Source organism: Accipiter gentilis, chromosome 33, assembly GCF_929443795.1.
Source record: "Accipiter gentilis chromosome 33, bAccGen1.1, whole genome shotgun sequence".
Lineage (NCBI taxonomy): Eukaryota > Metazoa > Chordata > Aves > Accipitriformes > Accipitridae > Astur > Astur gentilis.
Window position 1 is genome coordinate 11,847,244 of NC_064912.1, and position 19,173 is coordinate 11,866,416.

Below are 19,173 nucleotides of genomic sequence, written 5' to 3' on the forward strand. Positions count from 1 at the left end.
AATTAAGAAGAGAGTCTCAGCACCTGCTTACTGAATGCACCCCCTCAGTGTTGTCTAGGGGTGAGGAAGTGCTCATTAAGTTGCAGCAGTGACCCAATCTATTCCAAAGGAAGTATCACAGAACTGAAACAGGTTAAGACGGATTAGGTTATCTGATCTATCTTCCTACTAATACAAGTTTGTTCTTGTAATACCTTTTAGATCTGGAGAAAATAAGGCAACCTGGACCTCACTCTCTTGGGGCCCCACTATGTATCCATCAGAAAGTGTATCAGTAACATCCATCTTTATCCGCACACAAAAAGGTCACTTATTTGATCATACCTATAAATTCATTTTCAAGAATGCTAATTACAGGAGACACCTGCACCTTTCACTAATTTTTCTAATCCTACTAGGCAAAACATTCTTGCTTATAGGAACTCATAAGTACAAGAATTTGGGGGCTTTGTGTTGTCTTTTTCATTGTATAATTTTCCCTTTAACAGCCCAAGAGTGTTAAAATCAACAGAGATAGTACTTCCTGTTTCTGAAATGGATTTTTGTGCAGATAAGAGAAAGGTTTCCATCTCCTGAGAAAATGTACTCACCCTGTCTTACAGCATCCCTAGCTGAAAATCACTCTCTGCTATTTCTAAGAAAGAAAATCTCATGCTCTGTAATCTGTATACTGCATTTTTTCCATCTTCTTTGAGTTATTAGCAAGGTTGTGAATTATTTGTAGTAATCACAGGGTTTTTGTGGTTTGTTTAATGAGAGCTTCTAATTAAGAAATGGAAATACTAAACCTGTAAAGCCAAGAATTCTACTACTATTACAAGGTACTTCATTTGTCCAAATATTTTTCACATTTTTATGATGTCCAACTAACAGCTGAGTTGCCTCCCCCCCATGCATCTCAGCCAAGAAAGGTTGTGAATTGTAATGTTTAGCCAGCTTATCATTCTTCAGGAAGGTCTAGACAATGCTCAGGAAATAAGGTTGGGAAGCTCATTTCAAAGAACCACAGAAAAATATCTCTAAGACAGACATCCTTCAACAGTAGATTCCATTACTTTTTCTCTAATAGTAAGGGCAGCCCAGGAAATCATGTACTTCAGTAATCATCAACTAAAGCAACTCAGCCATGCCTGATCCCAGGTGAAGAGGCAACAGATGCATGAACTCTCTTTTATAGACTTCTCTCTTACCTATATATTTTGGTCGCATCTACAAAAGCTTGAAATACTTCTTTAATTACATTCTAAGAAATGCCTTCATCTCAAATCTAAACATTAACACAGAAGAAGCATTTAGAAAGTCAACACAGTAACAAGGACATTGCAGACAATGTAGTAGAAAAGCCACTATATATTCACAAGAACCACAACTGTGTCATTTAATAAACTATCCATTAGTGTTTGTTCACAAAAAGGCGTTAACAAGAAATGAACATGGCAAGTTATCCCACAGTATTTTCCAACAGTTTAAAAGTAATTTATCTCCATAAATGTAATTTAGCTAACATATCCTAGTGAACCTGGCTTTTAATTTAAAATGGCTTAATTTAGAGGACTATGTTTGTAAGACTAGCATTATCTGAAGAAGGATGGAGAAACTTAATCCTCAAATTTCAACTTCTCTTCATTTTAGTGTTTTAAGAATGATTATTGTTGCCCCAGCTTCCCTTTCAGCAGTGCCTCAGCAGCAACAGGTAAGCTGTTACCAGTCACTTGCATGCATAAGCTCAAATCTAAATAGAAAGATCCTTTTGAGAGCAGTGACTGAATTGATCAGTCCATAGGGAAGGATCTAACAGCCAGGTCCAACCTCTTTGGCCTGCGTGCAAAGCACCTGTAAGAGGAGGCTTGTGACTGGTTTATCTCTGATGCCACAGTAACCTATTAGTGATCTGAATTGTTGATGTGATAACAACAATTAGATGCAGCCATTAAAAAATATGGTAACTACCACAATGTTTTTTTACATATGTAGTAAATTTCAGTTAATTTTAATTATATGATAAGTACAAAGTATCTGTGTTACTCTTATGAAGCCTAAGAAAAGACAATTTTTTTAAAGGATCAATTTTAATTAATCTTAGTTTATTTATAGATCTTCTGAAACATGATTCTTGTCTCAAAAATTGTTGTCAATTTGGATAACTGCTGTAGCATTCATAAATAAGTTTTATTTTTGCTATAGGTGGCAAATATCAGTCTAAATTGTTAAGAGTAGTTTCTTCCTATTAGTAAGTTGAAACACCTGCACATCTCTGTTGTCTTTATTAAAACAAATATCCATTAAGTGTCCAGCCCTGACATCTTTGCCCTAGTCACCAGGTAACAATAATGATGCACCAAATGCCTGCGTACTGTACTGTTAATGAGGCATCAAATATGGTACATATAGTACATGAAGATACTGTACTAGTTACCTATGTATATCTTTGTGCAGAGCAGCACTCTACAACATACCTGTAACACTTCTTGCTTACCTGTATGTTACCATTCTTAAAAGTTACTATTTTATGAATATCTGTATAAAACAAACCAGTGGTTAATAAAACAATAATGAACACTGTTTTCACCTATAACTGCTAAGCACAGCACAACAGAAATTCCTGTGACAAGAACCATGTTTTAATGAGTTGTAGCAGCAACACTTAATGATTGTAGCAGGAAACTGGGAACTGCTGAATTATAGCTGCATCTCTGACTTTGTGAGGCCTCGAGCAAATGATTAAAATGCTGCAATTTGGGCAACAACAAAAAAATAATACAAGACCCCAAATTAGTGGATGTTTATGCAGTGGGGTTTTTTTTTAAATGTTTGCCTTGATCTTTGAGCTTCTCTTGTACTGTGTACACAAGTCTAATGATGCATCTTTAGTACCTTCTTCGCATGCTGTGGGGATTAGTTAATGACTGCACAGCTCTTTGAAGATGTTCAGGCTATTTTATTTTTAATTAATGTTTGCAAGCTACTTTGGGCTTCTCTGATGAAAGGGCTTAAACAAGTACAAAATTTCACGTGGTTATTAGTCCAACATGCAAGAGGGCAAGACGAGGAAGTAAAATGAGACTATGGGAGAAAGGAAACAGGTCCATTTATCAGGCATCTGGGATATGTAGGTAAATAATACTGAAATAAAAAAAAAAGTTTAAAAAAATATGAGACAAGCATACTGCTCTGCGAAATGACAGGCTCCCAATGCATGTGCTGTCCAGAAGTTTTCCACAGAAATTCTGAGGCACGTCTTCAAGGAGTGTCAGTTACTATAGTTTTATAATACAGCTCTGGCAGTTTATTCTAGCTGAGGATTGGTTTTACATGTTGACTACACTCTATTCTCATCTCCTCCCTTTTTGCCATACATACTCCTGGGACACAGAAGTGGTAGGCAAATCCACAGAGTCTTATTTGCAAGACTTGTGGATTAGATTCCCATTAAAATCGGCAGCAAAACTCTTTAGGCCCAATTTCATTAAAAAGAAAAAAAAGCTGTATGATAGCAGCTAGGTGGTAATATTAGGATTTCACAAGATTTGTAATGATGTGGGTGGCACACAGTTTGATGGGAGTTCTGTTCATTCTGATCTACTGCAAGATAAAGCCCAGGCCTTTGAAATAAGTTTCTGTTTATAGTGTTCTATTTTCACTCACTCTTGCTCAGTGGTTGATAACGGCTAAAAACCAAAGGAATTTGGGAGCTGCTTTGAAGTCAGCAGGAAATCCCAATATAAAAAAAAAAATAAAAAAAATAAAAAATCGCAGCCATTGGGGAGTAAAATATATCTTTTAATAATAAAATGCAAGTGTTTTACTTGCATACTGTCAGTCGTCTAACTGGCATAGTGCTGCCACACCTCGATTTATCCAGTGTTTCTGGGGCTTGTCTGAAGGGAGTTCAATTGAGAGAACATAGTTGGTTGAGTGGCCAGTAGTGGATAAGACACCTCTTCTTGCACTTGTCTTGTATACAGGGCATGAATAGATGTTCATATGAAGAAATGTGGAACTTTCTCCAGGTTTCAGCCAAATTATGGGCAAAGAATCATAAAGGATTTTTGGAAGTGATTCTCCAATTACCAAGGATTCTCTATCCCATCGCGCACCTTCCAAAAAAAGGCCTCTCACATAAGCCCCATCTTCTGGCATTTTGTCCATTGTGTGCTCCTGTTTCATCACCTAGAATGAGTAAACCATTGCTTGATTTTATTTTTATCTGGAGTATATTAAATCCTACAAGTGATAGTCTGAAATTGCTCCTTTAAATAAAATTTCTTTTCATTTGAAAACTACTCCTTGCTGCCCCAGAACATGTTTCAAGCTGTTCAAGAAAAACAAAATTCCTCTGCATTGTCTTACCTCAAATTCAAATCCAATATGATCAATTGGGATGGTGTATTTTCTGGCATAGTTTTGTAAAACACCAGTCAAAAAAGACTGAGTGAAGAAGAATCCTGAGAGCCAAAAGACTGTGGGTGGCCCGTTGATGACCCAATCCTGAATATGGAAAGAAAAAACAAACATAAGAATAAATACATTTGTGGCTTCGCTGTGCCAATTCACCAGAAAAGGGATGTCTTTTCAGATACAGTCAAACAGCACAATGAGATCTAAACCTTGATGGGACCCACTGGATACAACCATTAGGTCTATATTTTTCAGAGACAACAAATCACAGAAGTCAGTTATTTATGATGACAACAAAAGTAATCACTCATTCTGAAACAACCAGAAGTCAGTGCTACTGAGAAAGAAATTTCAGGGAGTAGCAGTAGCATATTTTGTTAAGTCTAGATACTAGCCAGAAAAAAAAAAAAAAAAAAAAAAAAAAAAAAAGAAAAATGATTGAATTTGGACACTTTTATCAATCTACCATCTTTTACAGTCTTGTAAACACATGAAAAAAGGCCAAATTTTCTTACATAGTATCTTCACTGATCACTGTGAGGGCACTCGCTACAGCCAACACATCAGATCCTAGTAGAGGAAATAATTCCAGTACAAAGATCGCAGACAAGATCTTGGGCCACTATTTTTGTTGGATATCACAAAGACAGGAGAAAAACAAGGCAAGCGCAGAATGTCCCCACACTACTCTAAGCAACGTGGAGTCAAAAGAAGCCCATATGGTACTCTGATTCAGCAAATGGGAAACTCTGCTGCTTATACAAATCTTTCAGATGCTTTTTCTAGCTTTCTCCTTCCCTGACTTGTATGGAGTCCCACTACATCTCAGTACCTCAGCTATTTAAGGTACATCTGAAATTTTAAGTAATTTAAAGAGAGCGCTAAGAATGCAAGGGAAATAATGGCAGGGTGAGTAAAGAATAAAATAGCTTGTTCAAAAAGCATGTGGAAGTGGTCTAACTTTTTATTAAACTTGAAAGAGATTTACAGTCACGTTACATATATAAAATTTAAAAGTACCTGTTATACACTGTTTCTAAAGCATTCTTACACCTGCTTCAGTGTCCCTTGAGCAGGGAATCCATTAAGACATCAAGTAAAGTAATGCAAAGTAAAATGCATCTTCTAGAAATAGAAGAATGGAAACTACCAAATGCAGCACTGGATTAGCACCAAAGGATTATACTTCCAACTCACCCTGCTGAGCAATTGCCCAGCTAATTCCAGTGCTGTTAATGCAGTGTATATTTGGTCATGAGTATGTGCAAGTAGTTCACAATCCAGAGCTATAAGGGTACTGCTGAGTGAGGACAACACTGATACACATTTTACCCATTCAGCTTTCAACTACTGAGTCTGTAGACCTGTCAGAATCAGTTTAGCATACCTGGAAGAAGGCCAAACGACAGAGGAGATCAGACACATAACTTCCCAGTGGCTTCAGTGATGGATAGGATTTGGCAGCCCACATTGATGGTACTTTTCCCATTAGTATGCTGTTGAAAACATCTTCAAGTTCAGATGACATCAACACTTGGCCTTTAATGGCTTTGCCTAAATCAATGAGGCTGCTTTGAACAACTTCAGTAAGCCTTCAGATAAAAACAAAGAAATTGTCATCTCATTATTTACTTCTTACTATCTGGCTAAAGACTTGCAAGTCCAACTTGAACAGAGGGCCGATCAAAGCTGGTAAATATCCTGTCAGAAATTCCTTATCTCACCTGTAGTTATCAAAACTCTTACTTAACTTTGGAAAAGCAAACAAAGAAAAAACACACACAGAGAAATGAAAGGTAGTGAAAATTCCCATTCTAGACAAGGGAAATCAAGTGACAAGAGCTTTAAAGAATGTAACACTAATTAACATAGTGTGCTGTTAATATTGGGGCCTGGGTATGACTTAAAAATAATAAAGTAGGCTGCCCTACATCAACACAACAAACTCTAATCTGATTTAAGTTCATACTCCAAGAATATAGGTACTATTTCTATATTCAGGTAGTCAGCTGCAGCTTTCAAGTCTTTTTAAAAGGTTCATCCAAAGCAGAATCTATCATGTTAAGAACAATGTATTGTAAAAGGCTTATAACTGTTTAAGGCTTGTGAGTTGCTAGCACTGATGCACACAAGCGTATTTCAGTATTAATAGTGCTACATGAAACACTGAGCCATACCTGTTAAATCGAATTAGTTCTTGCCTAAGAACTGTATTCATGGACTCTTCATAAAGTAGTGGGTATACCTTCATAACCTCTTTAACATCAAAGTCACTTGGTAATTTGGACATGATGTCCTGCGCCAAATCTTCAACAGTTTCCTGAAATCACAAGTTTGCAATGAATGAGGGATTTCCCTTTTTTCCACCTATTTTTATTCAATAAATTCCATAAAACACTATAGATTTTGTATTTTTTTCTGTATAACCACATAAGTATTTTAGTCCATTTTCCTAAAGAAATAGTGTTTACATGTTCCTCCTCTCTTTGTGCATCATCCTGTCTGTCTCTGCATGTGCCTGCTTGCTCCTTTTCCCTTCTCAATAATTTTAAATTTGTTAGTAATTTCGGTTTAATTTGCAAAAAGGTTTTAGGCAACTTCTAAGGAAACAGGCTGCAGGGCAGAGAAGCATAATCCTGCTACTGCCACAGTGAAGGAAAAGACAAAGCATGCAGCATGGGGAAAATGATGGGAACACCATATGAATACCCCAGCCAGGAGAGAAGTTACACTTACAGCATATTAGACGTCAGAGAATACGATCACTAGACAACCCCACAGGAAATGAGGCTCCATTGATTCCACTTTTCAAGAATCCACTTGTGTATAAAATATAGGAAGTCAAATCTGAGGGGCTTGAAAGGTCATTTATCTGTGTCTCAAAGGGGCATGGATTTGGCCTGAGTACAGGATGAAGGAAAGAAATTCCCAGCATCTTCACAACCAGGTCCCATGGAGGGGTAGATGACAGTGAGGTCTGTGTGCAAGTGATTCTATTCTGCCAAACTGCCCCCTTTCTTTGTGCCACACAAGTCACAAACACAGTTACATGTTTGGGACTGTAGAAACTGAAGCAGCCAAGGGAAAGCAAAAAACTGCATCTCAAAACCCAAGCATTCAATAAGTAATAACAGACTGGAAGTGCCATTATAGCACAGGCTTCACCAGGAAGACAACTTTTGCCTCCAATGGGCTTATGTCACTTGCCTGATGGCTGAATGACTTGATAGAATCTCCTGGCACTCTGGAGTCTGTCCCCCAGTGAGAATGGCAGGGACGGTTGGTCATACAACCACTTCTGGATGAAGTCAGGCCAGTGCGTGAACCTCCATCATTGAAATTTGTAGACTGGAATTAAATGTCATACTTTAAAATTGCCTAGACATGGATGCGATGTGAGGTGCTTTACCAAATGTGATTGTTAACTGTATTCTAACTACAATTCATGACTGAAATGAAGCACTTCACTGTTATTTTAAAACATGAAAGAAACATTCAAACTGCATGTTCTACTCAACCAGGTTGTGTGGTATTAACCAATTTAAATTCAAAGTCATTAGTGTATCTTCCATCTTTAAAGGTTCTTCCATGACAAATCTGTCTGCTTCTCTACAGGAATGTTCACATCTACTCTCAATGCCACAGTCATGTGATGAGAGGTGTTGGATTACTCTGAGACCTAGGACTTGACAGGAAAGGGCACCTTTCCGGAGTGCAAGTTGATCTTTCTTCCCCAGTTACCTGAGGGGACTTGCCACCTCCCCCTGCTTCTCTAGGCAAAGTCAGGAGCACTCCATGGAAAAGCTGGTTAGTGTCCTGGTTATCCTTGGTGATGTCTGCATTTTCATGAAGTCCAAACACTTCAGGGTGTGTTGTAATTGGTAAACTTCTTATGTATTCAATGTAAGACTGTAAAAGAAACATTTAGATACGAGAAATTGTGCAATGCTATATTCATAAACTATCAGTAAACCCAACTTGGACAGAACCTTCCCATTTACAATCAAGCACATTAGATCCCAGTTAAATGCATCCAGGAATTGACTTAGTCCACAGAGATAAATATAAAAGTTTTGAATGATTCAAAGACTCACTGAGGAGTTGTTCTTACTACCCTCATGTAAGTAGCAAGAGAAACGAATGTACATTAGAAATATACAAGGAACTCTGGTAAGAGTCATAGAGGACGGTAGGATGCTGTATGTATCACCGCTACAGCTGCAGGCTACACAAATAGGTGGGATTTGAGCACATTTGTAATATCTGTGCAGTTGTTAGAAGGGAAAAAGGGGATGAAAATTGAGTATATACTTGCCATTCCAACTCCTCATCCTGATCACTGCTTCCAAGACAAAAGTGGTTCCAAGAGGGTGCAAAAGTACCCTGTAAATCCTGAAGCCTGACTCCTATTGGCTTTCTAGAACTGTACTGGAAACATGCATAGGAGTGGCTCTTTGCGTCAACAAACATCAGAATATTGGAAGATCACTACATGTCCATTGGAGTGTGTTAGATATTAAGTACCAGATTCATATTTCATACATAAGATACATTCTGGCATGGCTTTGTGAAGTTACTTTTTTAATTTTCTATTTGTTGTATTTAGGATATCAAAGTACAGTGTAGATAAGGTTTTTCCCAGTAACTCAGACATAATTTACATCTATTATTTTCTCACCTCATATGGACCATGTGGTGGTATGTAGTAGTCATCACCAGCTGCAAGCATATACTTGTCCTGCTCTATATCCTTGCTATAGACTATGGAAAGAAGGGACAGGAGAAGACGTCTGTCTTTATCATCTGTTACTCTACCTCCATAGTTACATTCCCCTGGGAAAGGGCAAAGAAAATCAGGATGAAAAATTGAAAGTTAATGAATAAATAAAAATTGTTTTGCAATAATGTATAACTCCAGCAAGTTGAAGTTCCGAAGCTCCAGATCTTCAAAAGTTTTTAAGTCCTATACTTCAATTGATTCAATAGAAATTAGGCACTTTAACACCTTTGGAACAATGGGCCAAATTTGTGTGTCTTGATGATGAAAGGTTTAAGGAACACTATGAGCTGGTCTGAGAAACTCCTCCTCATGCCACAGTAAATAATCTGATGTTTTAAATGACAGCTCTTTTGCTTGAAATAAGAATTCTTAGAACTGTCAAAATCTGAACAGTGCTATATAGCTGATCCTTGTCTTGTTCCTTTCATGCAAACTTAACCTGATTAATAATGTATACAGTAGAAAACAAGGGATCACAAATATGCAATACCCCTGTGCAGAAGGGGTTGGAGATATTTAAGTAATGGGCAAGCAATGAGGGGAGGTTTCCACTGATACAAAGTACAGAAAACAGCTAAAAGCTCACAGTTATTAATTTAATCCTGACTCCCAAAATTCTTTTTCATAAAGCTAATCATAATATTAGCAAAAATCAGGAATGATCTTTATAACGGTGACAAAGGAGGTGCCAAGAAGCAGCTGTTTTTCTGGAGAAAGAGAAGTGAATAGCCACAGCAACTAAGTTACTTACAGAGGTCAACACCTCCTGCTTTAAACTGATGAGTATTATCACATCCTCTGGTAAACTGACAATGCTTACTGTGTCAGGATCATATTTATCAGCTAAGGTGAAACAGAGGCCATTGACATTTTTATTTGACATATAAGAAACAAAGACCAGGAGGTTTGCTGGACCATTAGTCATGTTTCTAGTTATATATGAACCAAGACAGCAATTACATCTGAGGGTTTGGGATTCAACTTGTCTGTATGTGGAAGGCCAAGAAAGTAAACCTGAATGGAATCCACTCAATTTGTCAAGAACTCATCAGTTATCACTGTACTAGCTGAAAGTGCCTAGCAAAGTCAGCACATGTTAGAGGGTGGACTGCTTGTACCTGTTAGATATGTGAGAGCTTCAAATGGGATTTCTTCATATTCATTCAGAAACATTTGGATCTGTTGCATACTGATTCTGAGGTCAGATTCGTTGAACTCGTATGGAATATTCCAACCTGTTCAATTCAGAAAAGATATACAGGGCAATGGTGCACTGTACTGATGACTATGCTCTGGAAATGATGGTATTGGTACTATACTGCTACTACAGAGCTGAAGGTAACAGCTGCTAGACAGTACCTAGAAGCAGCCCTGGAATTTACCAGGCTGAATATTGCACGAGGGACAATATGACTGGATAACAATATTGTATCCTAAGGCACTATTACATCATTCTATATAATTAAAAGATAAGCACAGGCATTTTGGCATCACACAATCTGGAAAAATTATTTTTTATCTTAAGCAGAATACAGACCTGCTCAGTACTTTCAGCTAATCTGTTGCTATCCGGAGACAATGACAACAATAGTGTTAATTCATTGATTGATTTTAATTTTTAATCAATCTGCCCATCTATTAATGCTGTTTATATATGACATTCAGGGTAACAGTATAATTAAAAAAAAACACACAGGAGCATACTCCATGTAAGAGAATCCTTCAGAAAACCCATACCCCTAGAGCAAACCAAAAAAATAGGGCTATTGCTGCAACAATCCTTCTTCTCCCAGACAGCTAGTCACATTAAGCAGTAGATGTTGCTTTTGAAAGTGACCTATTTGTCACTTACAAAAAGTATATTTTTACTTTAAAGCAATAAACTAGTATCTTCATACCGGCAGTCTAGCGTTTATTTAAACAGTTGCCTATTAAAATAAGGACAGTGGCTTTCAGTCAAAATATAACATTTCATAACAGTAACCTGTTATGACAAAGACAGACTCAGTCAGAATGGAAGACTGAGAATTTCACGTACACCAGTGGAGAGCATAAACTTTATGTAGTTATAAAAATGGAATCTATAATTCCATATATTTCTACATTTTATGTAGAAATTCTAAATAGTTTTCTAAATATTTCAAGATTATAGAAAAAGCTGAAGCACAAATCTTACTGATACATATATTTTCATTGCTGTTACAAACAACACACTGCAGCTACATAAATTTGTTTCATACCAAGTAAACAAATGCACTAGCTTTGATAAAAGGAAGTATACACATAAATAACAAAAGCAGAATTCAAGAAGAAACATCTTAATTACGAAAATTTAAAACAGAACTGGATTTAATCGTAAGAACTATAGTAATAAATTAATAATTTAGTAAGCTATAATTTAATGTAACTACTGTATAATATATTTACTTGGAAAACTGGTACTTTCTAGTCCTCCCCCAGGGTAATACTTTTAGTAGCTTCAAGAGTAGCTTTGCCTGTATTAGAATCCCTGCAAATAACATCTTTTAAACTTTATTATGTTCTGTGCAATACAGATTGCACTTTTGTAATACTGCTAACAACAATACTGCCTTTTCACAGAGAGGCTCCAATAATGCATTTCAAAACTACTAATCATTTTGAAACAACCTGTAAAATAATCTCAACCTTACCCAGTGGGCCAAAGTTTCTCCTTTCCTGCACAATAGCATGAAAAAAGCAAAGGCCAAACAGCAGTTTTTGCCACATTTCTGGCTTTTTGCAACTACTAAAGAACACAGGGTCGGAGATGGGGTCATTAAGGTATGATCGAAGAAGGTTCACTCTAACTCCTTTTGGAGGCTCATTTGTCATTTTGATGCCATTCTGGAGGATACTAACAGGAAACTTTTCTGATGGATAACTAGTTAACCACAACCTGAAAAGAATTTTAAAGAGCACATTATCCAAAAATCATCAATATTGACAAATCCTTAACATTGATTTGCAGAAGACTAAGTTTTATTACTTGCTTAACTATAATAACAACATCTAAATTTGTTCCAAAATCCAGGCATAAAGTAGATTACATTGGACAGGTGGAAAAGATGACATCCTAATTAAGTATCTTTATTTTATCACTGCACATAAATGATATGAATGTTATACTTACTTCTTCACACAAAAGAAGTTCCATTTCTTTTTACTAGTGTCTTCAGGAAACAAGAAATTCTCCCATTAAGAAGAGTAAAATATTAAAACTCCTACCTGAACTTATCATTGGTATTCTCAGGCACTATAACTTCCTCACAGATTTTTTCCAAAGTAGGCATCCAGCTAGTTGCAAGATGGCAGTTTTGTAACACTATCCAGGTTCCATCAGTAATAGCCTGATAAATCATTTTTGCTGCTATTGGGCCCTGGCCCTGTCCAAGTGAAACAGTTTGAATGCCTGCGCCTCCCATGCCAACATCATCAGCAAATTTTAGCAAACCTATGATGGCAAGTTTCACACATGCAAACAAAGACAGTCTGTTAGAAAGTAGATCTATGTTATATTCATAGTTTTTATAATGCAAAAAATTAAAGGGGCAAAATTCAACAAATATTTTACTCAACTGAAAAAAAACCCCACCCCACCTCAACAACCCAGAAGTAGTATCAAATGCTGTATCAGTCACTGTGTTTCTGAGGCATATGCTAAAATTTAGGTGTAAAAAGTAATACTAAAAACAAACGAACAGGAACTAGCCAGGTTAAATGCCTGTCCTCTCCTTTAGCCCTGAGTGCTCAGTTCCAGCCTGCACTACAGCTCTCTACTCTCTTTGTTGCATGGGTACAATTGTTTATGGGGGTTGAGCTGTAAATTGGATCTTTAGATCTGGTTAAAAATAACCCTCCAGCTTTCCCATCAAAACCAACCTCCTAGGAATACATCCTTATGCTATGGCTCCATATTACAATTCTTTTGGCAGAAAACCAGATTTAAAAATAATCTGGGTGGTTATTTTTTAAAGGACATTTAGCAGATGTGTTTTTAAGTGTGGTCATATACACCGTTTAATTAGTAACTGAGAGGGAGGAAACTTTCTAGAGGAGGGGTTGCAACAAAGACTGGGGCAAGTCCCAAACACCCACTGAAATAATTGTAATGCAAGCATGAATTATAAACTGGCCTGGATGTTACAAGTTGTTAGATCCCTAAATTGCTGCTCAGACACCTAGACATTTCATCACGACTACATTCATTCCACCCTTTAGCATTTTAATATCATTGTTTATATATGGGCAGATGCAAATGTTTGATATTCCATCATCACTGTATTGTACTTTAAAGATACTTTAAAGATCCAACGAAGGGGCCTACACTGTTATCGGCTTAGTCACACTCAGTGACCTTTAACCAGATAAAAAAAGATTTTTTTAATACCAATCTCACCTGCCATCGGATCAGCACCTGGTGATAATATGAAAATCAAAGGGGCACAACAATTTGAATCACTGTAACTTCTTCCAAGATCAAAAGTCGGTGGTTCAATAAATGTTCTTCCCATATTTTCCACAATGAACTCCTGCACTGCTGGAATAATTTTGTCAGGTCTCAAACATCTGAGAATAACCATGCGATCTAACCCAATCAGTGTGCTCCATGCATCTGGGAAAGCTTCTTCATGGGGTCTCACAGAGTCATATATTAGTTTCCACTTTGAAAAATTCTCTCTTACATGTTCCATTAGTCCCTGGAGGTTTGTCAGACTAGATGCACGTACGAGCTCAGCCCACGATTTGTCAGGTAGCCAATCTGGAGCTGGATTGGGGTGAGGATTATCAAGAGCAACACCTCCTGTCAGTAGGAAACGCCAAACCTCATCATCTATTTGGTCTTTTCCCTTCATAATGCCTACTGTCAGAAGGAAGGAGAATAACAGCTTATCCTTTTCAAACAGTGAACAACAGACATTATTATAGATGCTTATTGTGAAATGATTGGTTATATTTTTAATTCTCTCTTCTAGATCTTCACTCTTTTTGCTTTTAGCAATAGATTGAACATACAAGTTAATGAACCAAATCAATGAATATTGGTACATAGGTTCAATGTTTGCCAGATCAGAGATGCAGAAGAAGACAACAGCTGAATGAATAGCAACTGGCTTATACCCCATTCGAGTAGAATCTATTTGCATCTCAGTTACAGACGAAATTTTTTGCTTTTCAGAGATTTCTTCAGATAAGTCTTTGGATGAAGACAAAACATTAATTGCTGTTTCATCTTCTAAGATGTTTCCTTCTGAACTGGAAAGGATCTCCAGGATTTTATCTTCTATTTCCTTTAGTTGTTTTTTGTTGGCTGAGCTTTCTATAATCAGTTTATTTTTCTTTTCTTCTAGCTCAGGCTTTTCTTCTGCAGCTACAATTCCAAGAAGTTGGTCCTGAAGACCCAAAGGTGTAATCATGAAGTTGAGTAGACAAACTTTCACAGCCACTTCAGGAAGATAATGAGGATTTCTTAAGTGGGTTGTTATGTAAAACCTGAAATCTCTTGAATATTCAATTATATTTTCCCCTAATTTCATGTATTCTACTCCTTGTTTTTTGAATGTTAGCTTTAATAAAATGGGTTCTATGAAAGCATCTAGTTCTTCACCAACATTTTCTAGCAAGACTGGTGTTCCAAGCTGAATAGCATTTTCTAAAGTCCTCACATAATGTGTGTCAGATAATTTGATAACTGACAGCCTGTTAGTTTTCTCCATATTTTTTATCCACTTGTTAGCTTGCCTTTGAGGATCTATCATTAAAGCCCATCTTCTTGAGTTGGAAACAATTATGCCATTGTCAATGGAAAAAGAATCAACCGGCAATCCAGCAATCTGCCATGCACGGATTTTGACTGGATCCCCTAACGTATTACTTAAGCTAAAATCACTGGAGCATGGTATGTTGTTTTCATTGCACAGGACCTGCCATTGCTTTTGACATTTTAAGCGGTAATCGATAGTAAAGGCTCCCAAATAAGTGATAGTTCCTGATGATAGTAACACATCTCCTATAAGGTCTACATACCGAATTCCTAATAATCGTGCAGCTTCTGTCCACCTATCCTTCTCTCCACCAAGACCGTTAATTAGCTGTTCAGCTCTCACAAGCTTTTGTGAACAAAGTTCAATATTATTTTCTAATTCTCTCTTCCGGTCATTCATGTTGTCAAACTTATCATTCAAAGCTTGGAGGCGATCAACTACCTCCTTAAGTTCTGCTTGTTTTGTTTTTAGCTTCTGCATTTGAACGTCCAGTAATCCTTCTGCAGCTCTCAAACGTTCGCGCTTTGGGGCAACCACTTTTGCAACACGATCATATACCTCCATGGCTCGCACCCATTTGCATAGTCCTTCACAGGCAGATGAGACGTTTTTTATGACAGCTGGCTGAAAATCTGGATGATCAATAAACCTCTCTCTAATTCTCTTCACTATAGCGGGAGGAATATTATCCTTGTCATATGCCTTTAAGCTCTCAAGGAATTTCAGATCTCCAAGAATTTTTCTAGATGGCCCCCAGTAGTCTTCTACCATTTTACCTATGTTGCAAATAATACTAAAATCAGGCTTAAAACATGCATGTTCAAACTGAAAAACATACTTAAACATAATATAAAGAATTAACATCAATGATTTTGCAACAGAATTTTACTATGCAACCACTGTTAACTAGTTTGGGAAAATCGTTACCTAAAGAAATCCAGACAGGAACTTCAGCATCACTAACTTATGTCATAATTCTTAATTACATAATAATTCTAAATAAACCAAGCAAAATAAGGGAAACAAATTACTATACAGTCTTTCTTAGCATAGTTTATCAGATAAATCTGTAACTATGTAAAAGCATTCCTTCCTAATGTAGATAAGACAGTTTTGAATGAAAGATATTTATAGAATACTTATTTTCAAGTATGAAGGGTTGGACTGTGGGGGCATAAGGTAGAAGAAAAGTGAAAGAAGAAGGTTTCTTTCCTCTCCTACCTTGCAAATCCTGTGCAATCCCACAATAACAACATAAACCACACAAAAGAGCTTGTTAGAGTAATTACCTACAGCAGGGGTATAGCTAGAATTCTGTCTCCCAGCATAACTGATAACCCCCAGGGTTTAGAGGGGGAAATACAGGTGAATGGTGCACAGCACACCGCAGCTCCCAGAGTTCCTCAAGGCAATGAAAATCTCAAGATTGGGTCAAAGCAAGTTGAAGAGATGACTTTGTGCTGATGACTGGGATCATGTTTACAAAGTTTGTACAACAGCGTCAAGCAAGGGCAGTATGTTACAATGACAAAAGCAGCTCTTTGCTATTCAATGTAGTTTTAAGTCATTGCTAGCAAAACACACTTTTAGTGCACATAGCTGCATTCACGCCAGAAGCACTTCAGCAGCACCTCAAGCATTCCTAGGGCAGGGATAACAAATACTGCATTACCACTGCCACTTGGATCGGGCTTTCTCTCTGGTTTAGTCCCCTTCATGACACAGATACTCTCCATGACGAGCTTAACAGGACCAGGTGGATTCTGCATGGATTTCACAAGAGAGATGTCTGAAGGATTCAGGGTATCAAGAGCTGCAAGTGCTGCCTCCAAAGCTGGCATGGCCTCAGCAAGGTCTCCTTCACATTCATCCTGTTAAGACATTAGGCAGAAGCCTGTAAACCTTCATAAAATACCAGGTCCACAATCTGATTACCCCACTACTGCACAGCCTCAGAGAACCTTCTTTGCTTGTAAGTACCTAATAAAAAGACTCTTCACAACATTGTGTTTCTTGGAGAGAAAACTACTTTCACAATTTGGCTGTGCAGTTTAAAGAGGGAAGTTTTTTAGAGAAATTAGTAACTTCTATAAACTGAACTGATAGCTGAAAAAGCCAGAGAAGCCTTCAAGATCAAAGTCTCTCTGGTCTGACAAGGAGAATTAAAATACAGCTTACATAGAGTTGTTCTTAGTTAAATCTCACAGTGGTGATCAGGTAAAAAAATATATACTGTGTAGCTTACATTCTTTACCATGTACTCAGATCTCAGTAATTACCTTATCTATCACTGACATTTCCAACTAGTTACAAAAAAATATTGAGGAATCCTGCAGCTTCCCACAGGAAATTCTGCACTACAGATGTCTGGCTATGGCAGTATCTCTTAGGTTATGCCTAATAGGGCTCCAAGCAGCGCTATGCCAAATTACCTCAGCTAACTCTAAACGAACTGTCTTTGAGCCTGGAAACAGTATAACTTCATTACTCAATCTGTTGAGAAGGAGAATATATTAGTACAGAAATAAGAACTATACGGCTTTTGGGATGTGAACTAGAAAGGGAAGCTATGCAGCACTGTGAGATACAGTCATACTCCAAACAGCCAAAATTTACCTTGTTTATATTAGGAACATGTCATTCATCATCTCTTGCAACTTTGTTACTTTAAGAGCTTGGATCATCCCATTAACACATCATCATAACTCCCATTTACTTGGAAAGACTTTGAACCCATCATGCTCCAGGCTCAAGCCCCTGTACACTACCTTAATAGCTTTAGCAACAGCTGCTGCTTCATTAGCCTCTTTTTCATCTGCCGACACTAGTTCTTTCTTTGCATCTACTTCAGTTGTTTCCTTTTCAATCTGGATCATCATTTTGTCTGTTTCTGCAGAAGTTTGAATCAGTTCAGGCTGAAGGGCAGTCAGTTCTTTCTGCATCTCTGCAACCTGATGAACGTAACAGGAAATCAAGAAAAAAATTGTGTAAACATTGCATGCATTTCTCATCTTGGTATCTTAGGAAGAAAGATCAGAAGACACTATATTAATACAATCTAAAAAGGGACATTTGATCTAAATAATTATTAAAATAGTTCTCTAGCCTAAGAGCTGTTTTATTTAACTGAATAGATTTTTTTAAGAGGATTTTATTATCTATGCAATACACTTGCTTTTTTATGATCCACTTAATTTCAATAATGAGAAATAAATTGATTAATTGTATTTTTTTCCTCACAGTCAGTTTCAGTTTATGGAACCCCAAACAATCCTTTATTGCACAGGTAGAAAACAAAAGCCAAAAGAAACTTGGAAGGAAACACAGAATTAGCAACAGCTGCAAACTGGTTGTTCTTCTTTATCCAGCAAGTATCTGGAAGCCCCTTTACTTTGCATCTTGGAAAGATCAATCCCCAGATCACATGGGTTGAAAAAGGGGGTTATTTACCTGGAACCTGGTCAATTTCCTATTGGGAAACTACTCGGGAATTAACTTTTATTATTGTCTTACAACATTCTTCAACTTCTCCCCTATTTTGAGAGGGGTAATAGGTACTAGAATGCTGAGGCATGGATTCTCCATATAAGGTTTTAAGAAAATAATGAGATTTGTAAGGCTTATTCCTTCAACATTTAATAAATACCATCAATTTCATTTAGCTTTCTATTAAGTGCTATAATCTCAACTTACATACCACAATTTCTTAAAATGACTAACTTCTCCTGCTGGCTTTCTGTAGAAAATTATCAGTAGCATCATGAATATAGTGAAGAGGGAATTTAATAAGTTTTATTTTTATAAGTTTTAATCAGCTTATACAGACCCCATAGTAAAGTATGCATATGGCACATATTCAGTATTTTCATCTGAAACTTACTTGTGAAGATGCAAAGTCAAGTTTTTGAAGTCCCATAAGATAACGAGTTCTCATCATGTCAACTTCTTGCCTTTTGCTATTCAGCAGAGTCTTAAAGGTAAGAATCAATTCTAGGTATGAAGCTGGTGTCACATAGTTGTGTCTTCGCAGTGTAGTGTAATAGCTGATGGAGAGCTCTCTCACACTTTCTTGGAAATATTTGCACATTGACACAACCCTAGAGAAAATTTTTCCACATTACTATGAAAATACAATCTGTCTTTACGTTAATTATGAGGAAATTACTCTAAGCTTATAAAATTATATTAGTGTTAGTGAAGGCAGAAATTTTT

At 37.0% G+C, this 19,173-nt stretch overlaps 2 protein-coding genes across 8 annotated transcripts in view; one reads left to right on the forward strand and one right to left on the reverse strand.

The window, feature by feature from the left end:
* The window catches only part of LYRM1 (LYR motif containing 1), a 28,766-nt gene extending 14,106 nt beyond the window's left edge, over positions 1 to 14,660 (forward strand). Inside the window, exon 5 of one of the 7 annotated variants that reach the window (XR_007504532.1) lies at positions 14,548 to 14,660. The gene's annotated coding sequence lies outside the window, so the exon portion shown is untranslated. Of the gene's footprint in view, positions 1 to 488; positions 671 to 1,632; positions 1,695 to 3,965; positions 4,075 to 8,013; positions 8,034 to 14,547 lie in introns of those variants that run through there. The other 6 variants (XR_007504536.1, XR_007504533.1, XR_007504534.1 and 3 more) reach the window with 6 other exon arrangements.
* DNAH3 (dynein axonemal heavy chain 3) overlaps positions 3,788 to 19,173 on the reverse strand; it is a 65,857-nt gene continuing 50,471 nt past the window's right edge. Inside the window, exons 50-62 of the mRNA XM_049791259.1 lie at positions 18,842 to 19,058; positions 17,730 to 17,912; positions 16,634 to 16,832; positions 13,596 to 15,737; positions 12,425 to 12,650; positions 11,851 to 12,095; positions 10,297 to 10,413; positions 9,077 to 9,231; positions 8,140 to 8,307; positions 6,576 to 6,718; positions 5,786 to 5,990; positions 4,351 to 4,488; positions 3,788 to 4,170 (exon numbers count right to left, since the gene is read on the reverse strand). Of these exons, the coding sequence (XP_049647216.1) occupies positions 3,817 to 4,170; positions 4,351 to 4,488; positions 5,786 to 5,990; positions 6,576 to 6,718; positions 8,140 to 8,307; positions 9,077 to 9,231; positions 10,297 to 10,413; positions 11,851 to 12,095; positions 12,425 to 12,650; positions 13,596 to 15,737; positions 16,634 to 16,832; positions 17,730 to 17,912; positions 18,842 to 19,058 (4,492 nt within the window). The 3' untranslated portion in view covers positions 3,788 to 3,816. The remainder of the gene's footprint in view (positions 4,171 to 4,350; positions 4,489 to 5,785; positions 5,991 to 6,575; positions 6,719 to 8,139; positions 8,308 to 9,076; positions 9,232 to 10,296; positions 10,414 to 11,850; positions 12,096 to 12,424; positions 12,651 to 13,595; positions 15,738 to 16,633; positions 16,833 to 17,729; positions 17,913 to 18,841; positions 19,059 to 19,173) is intronic.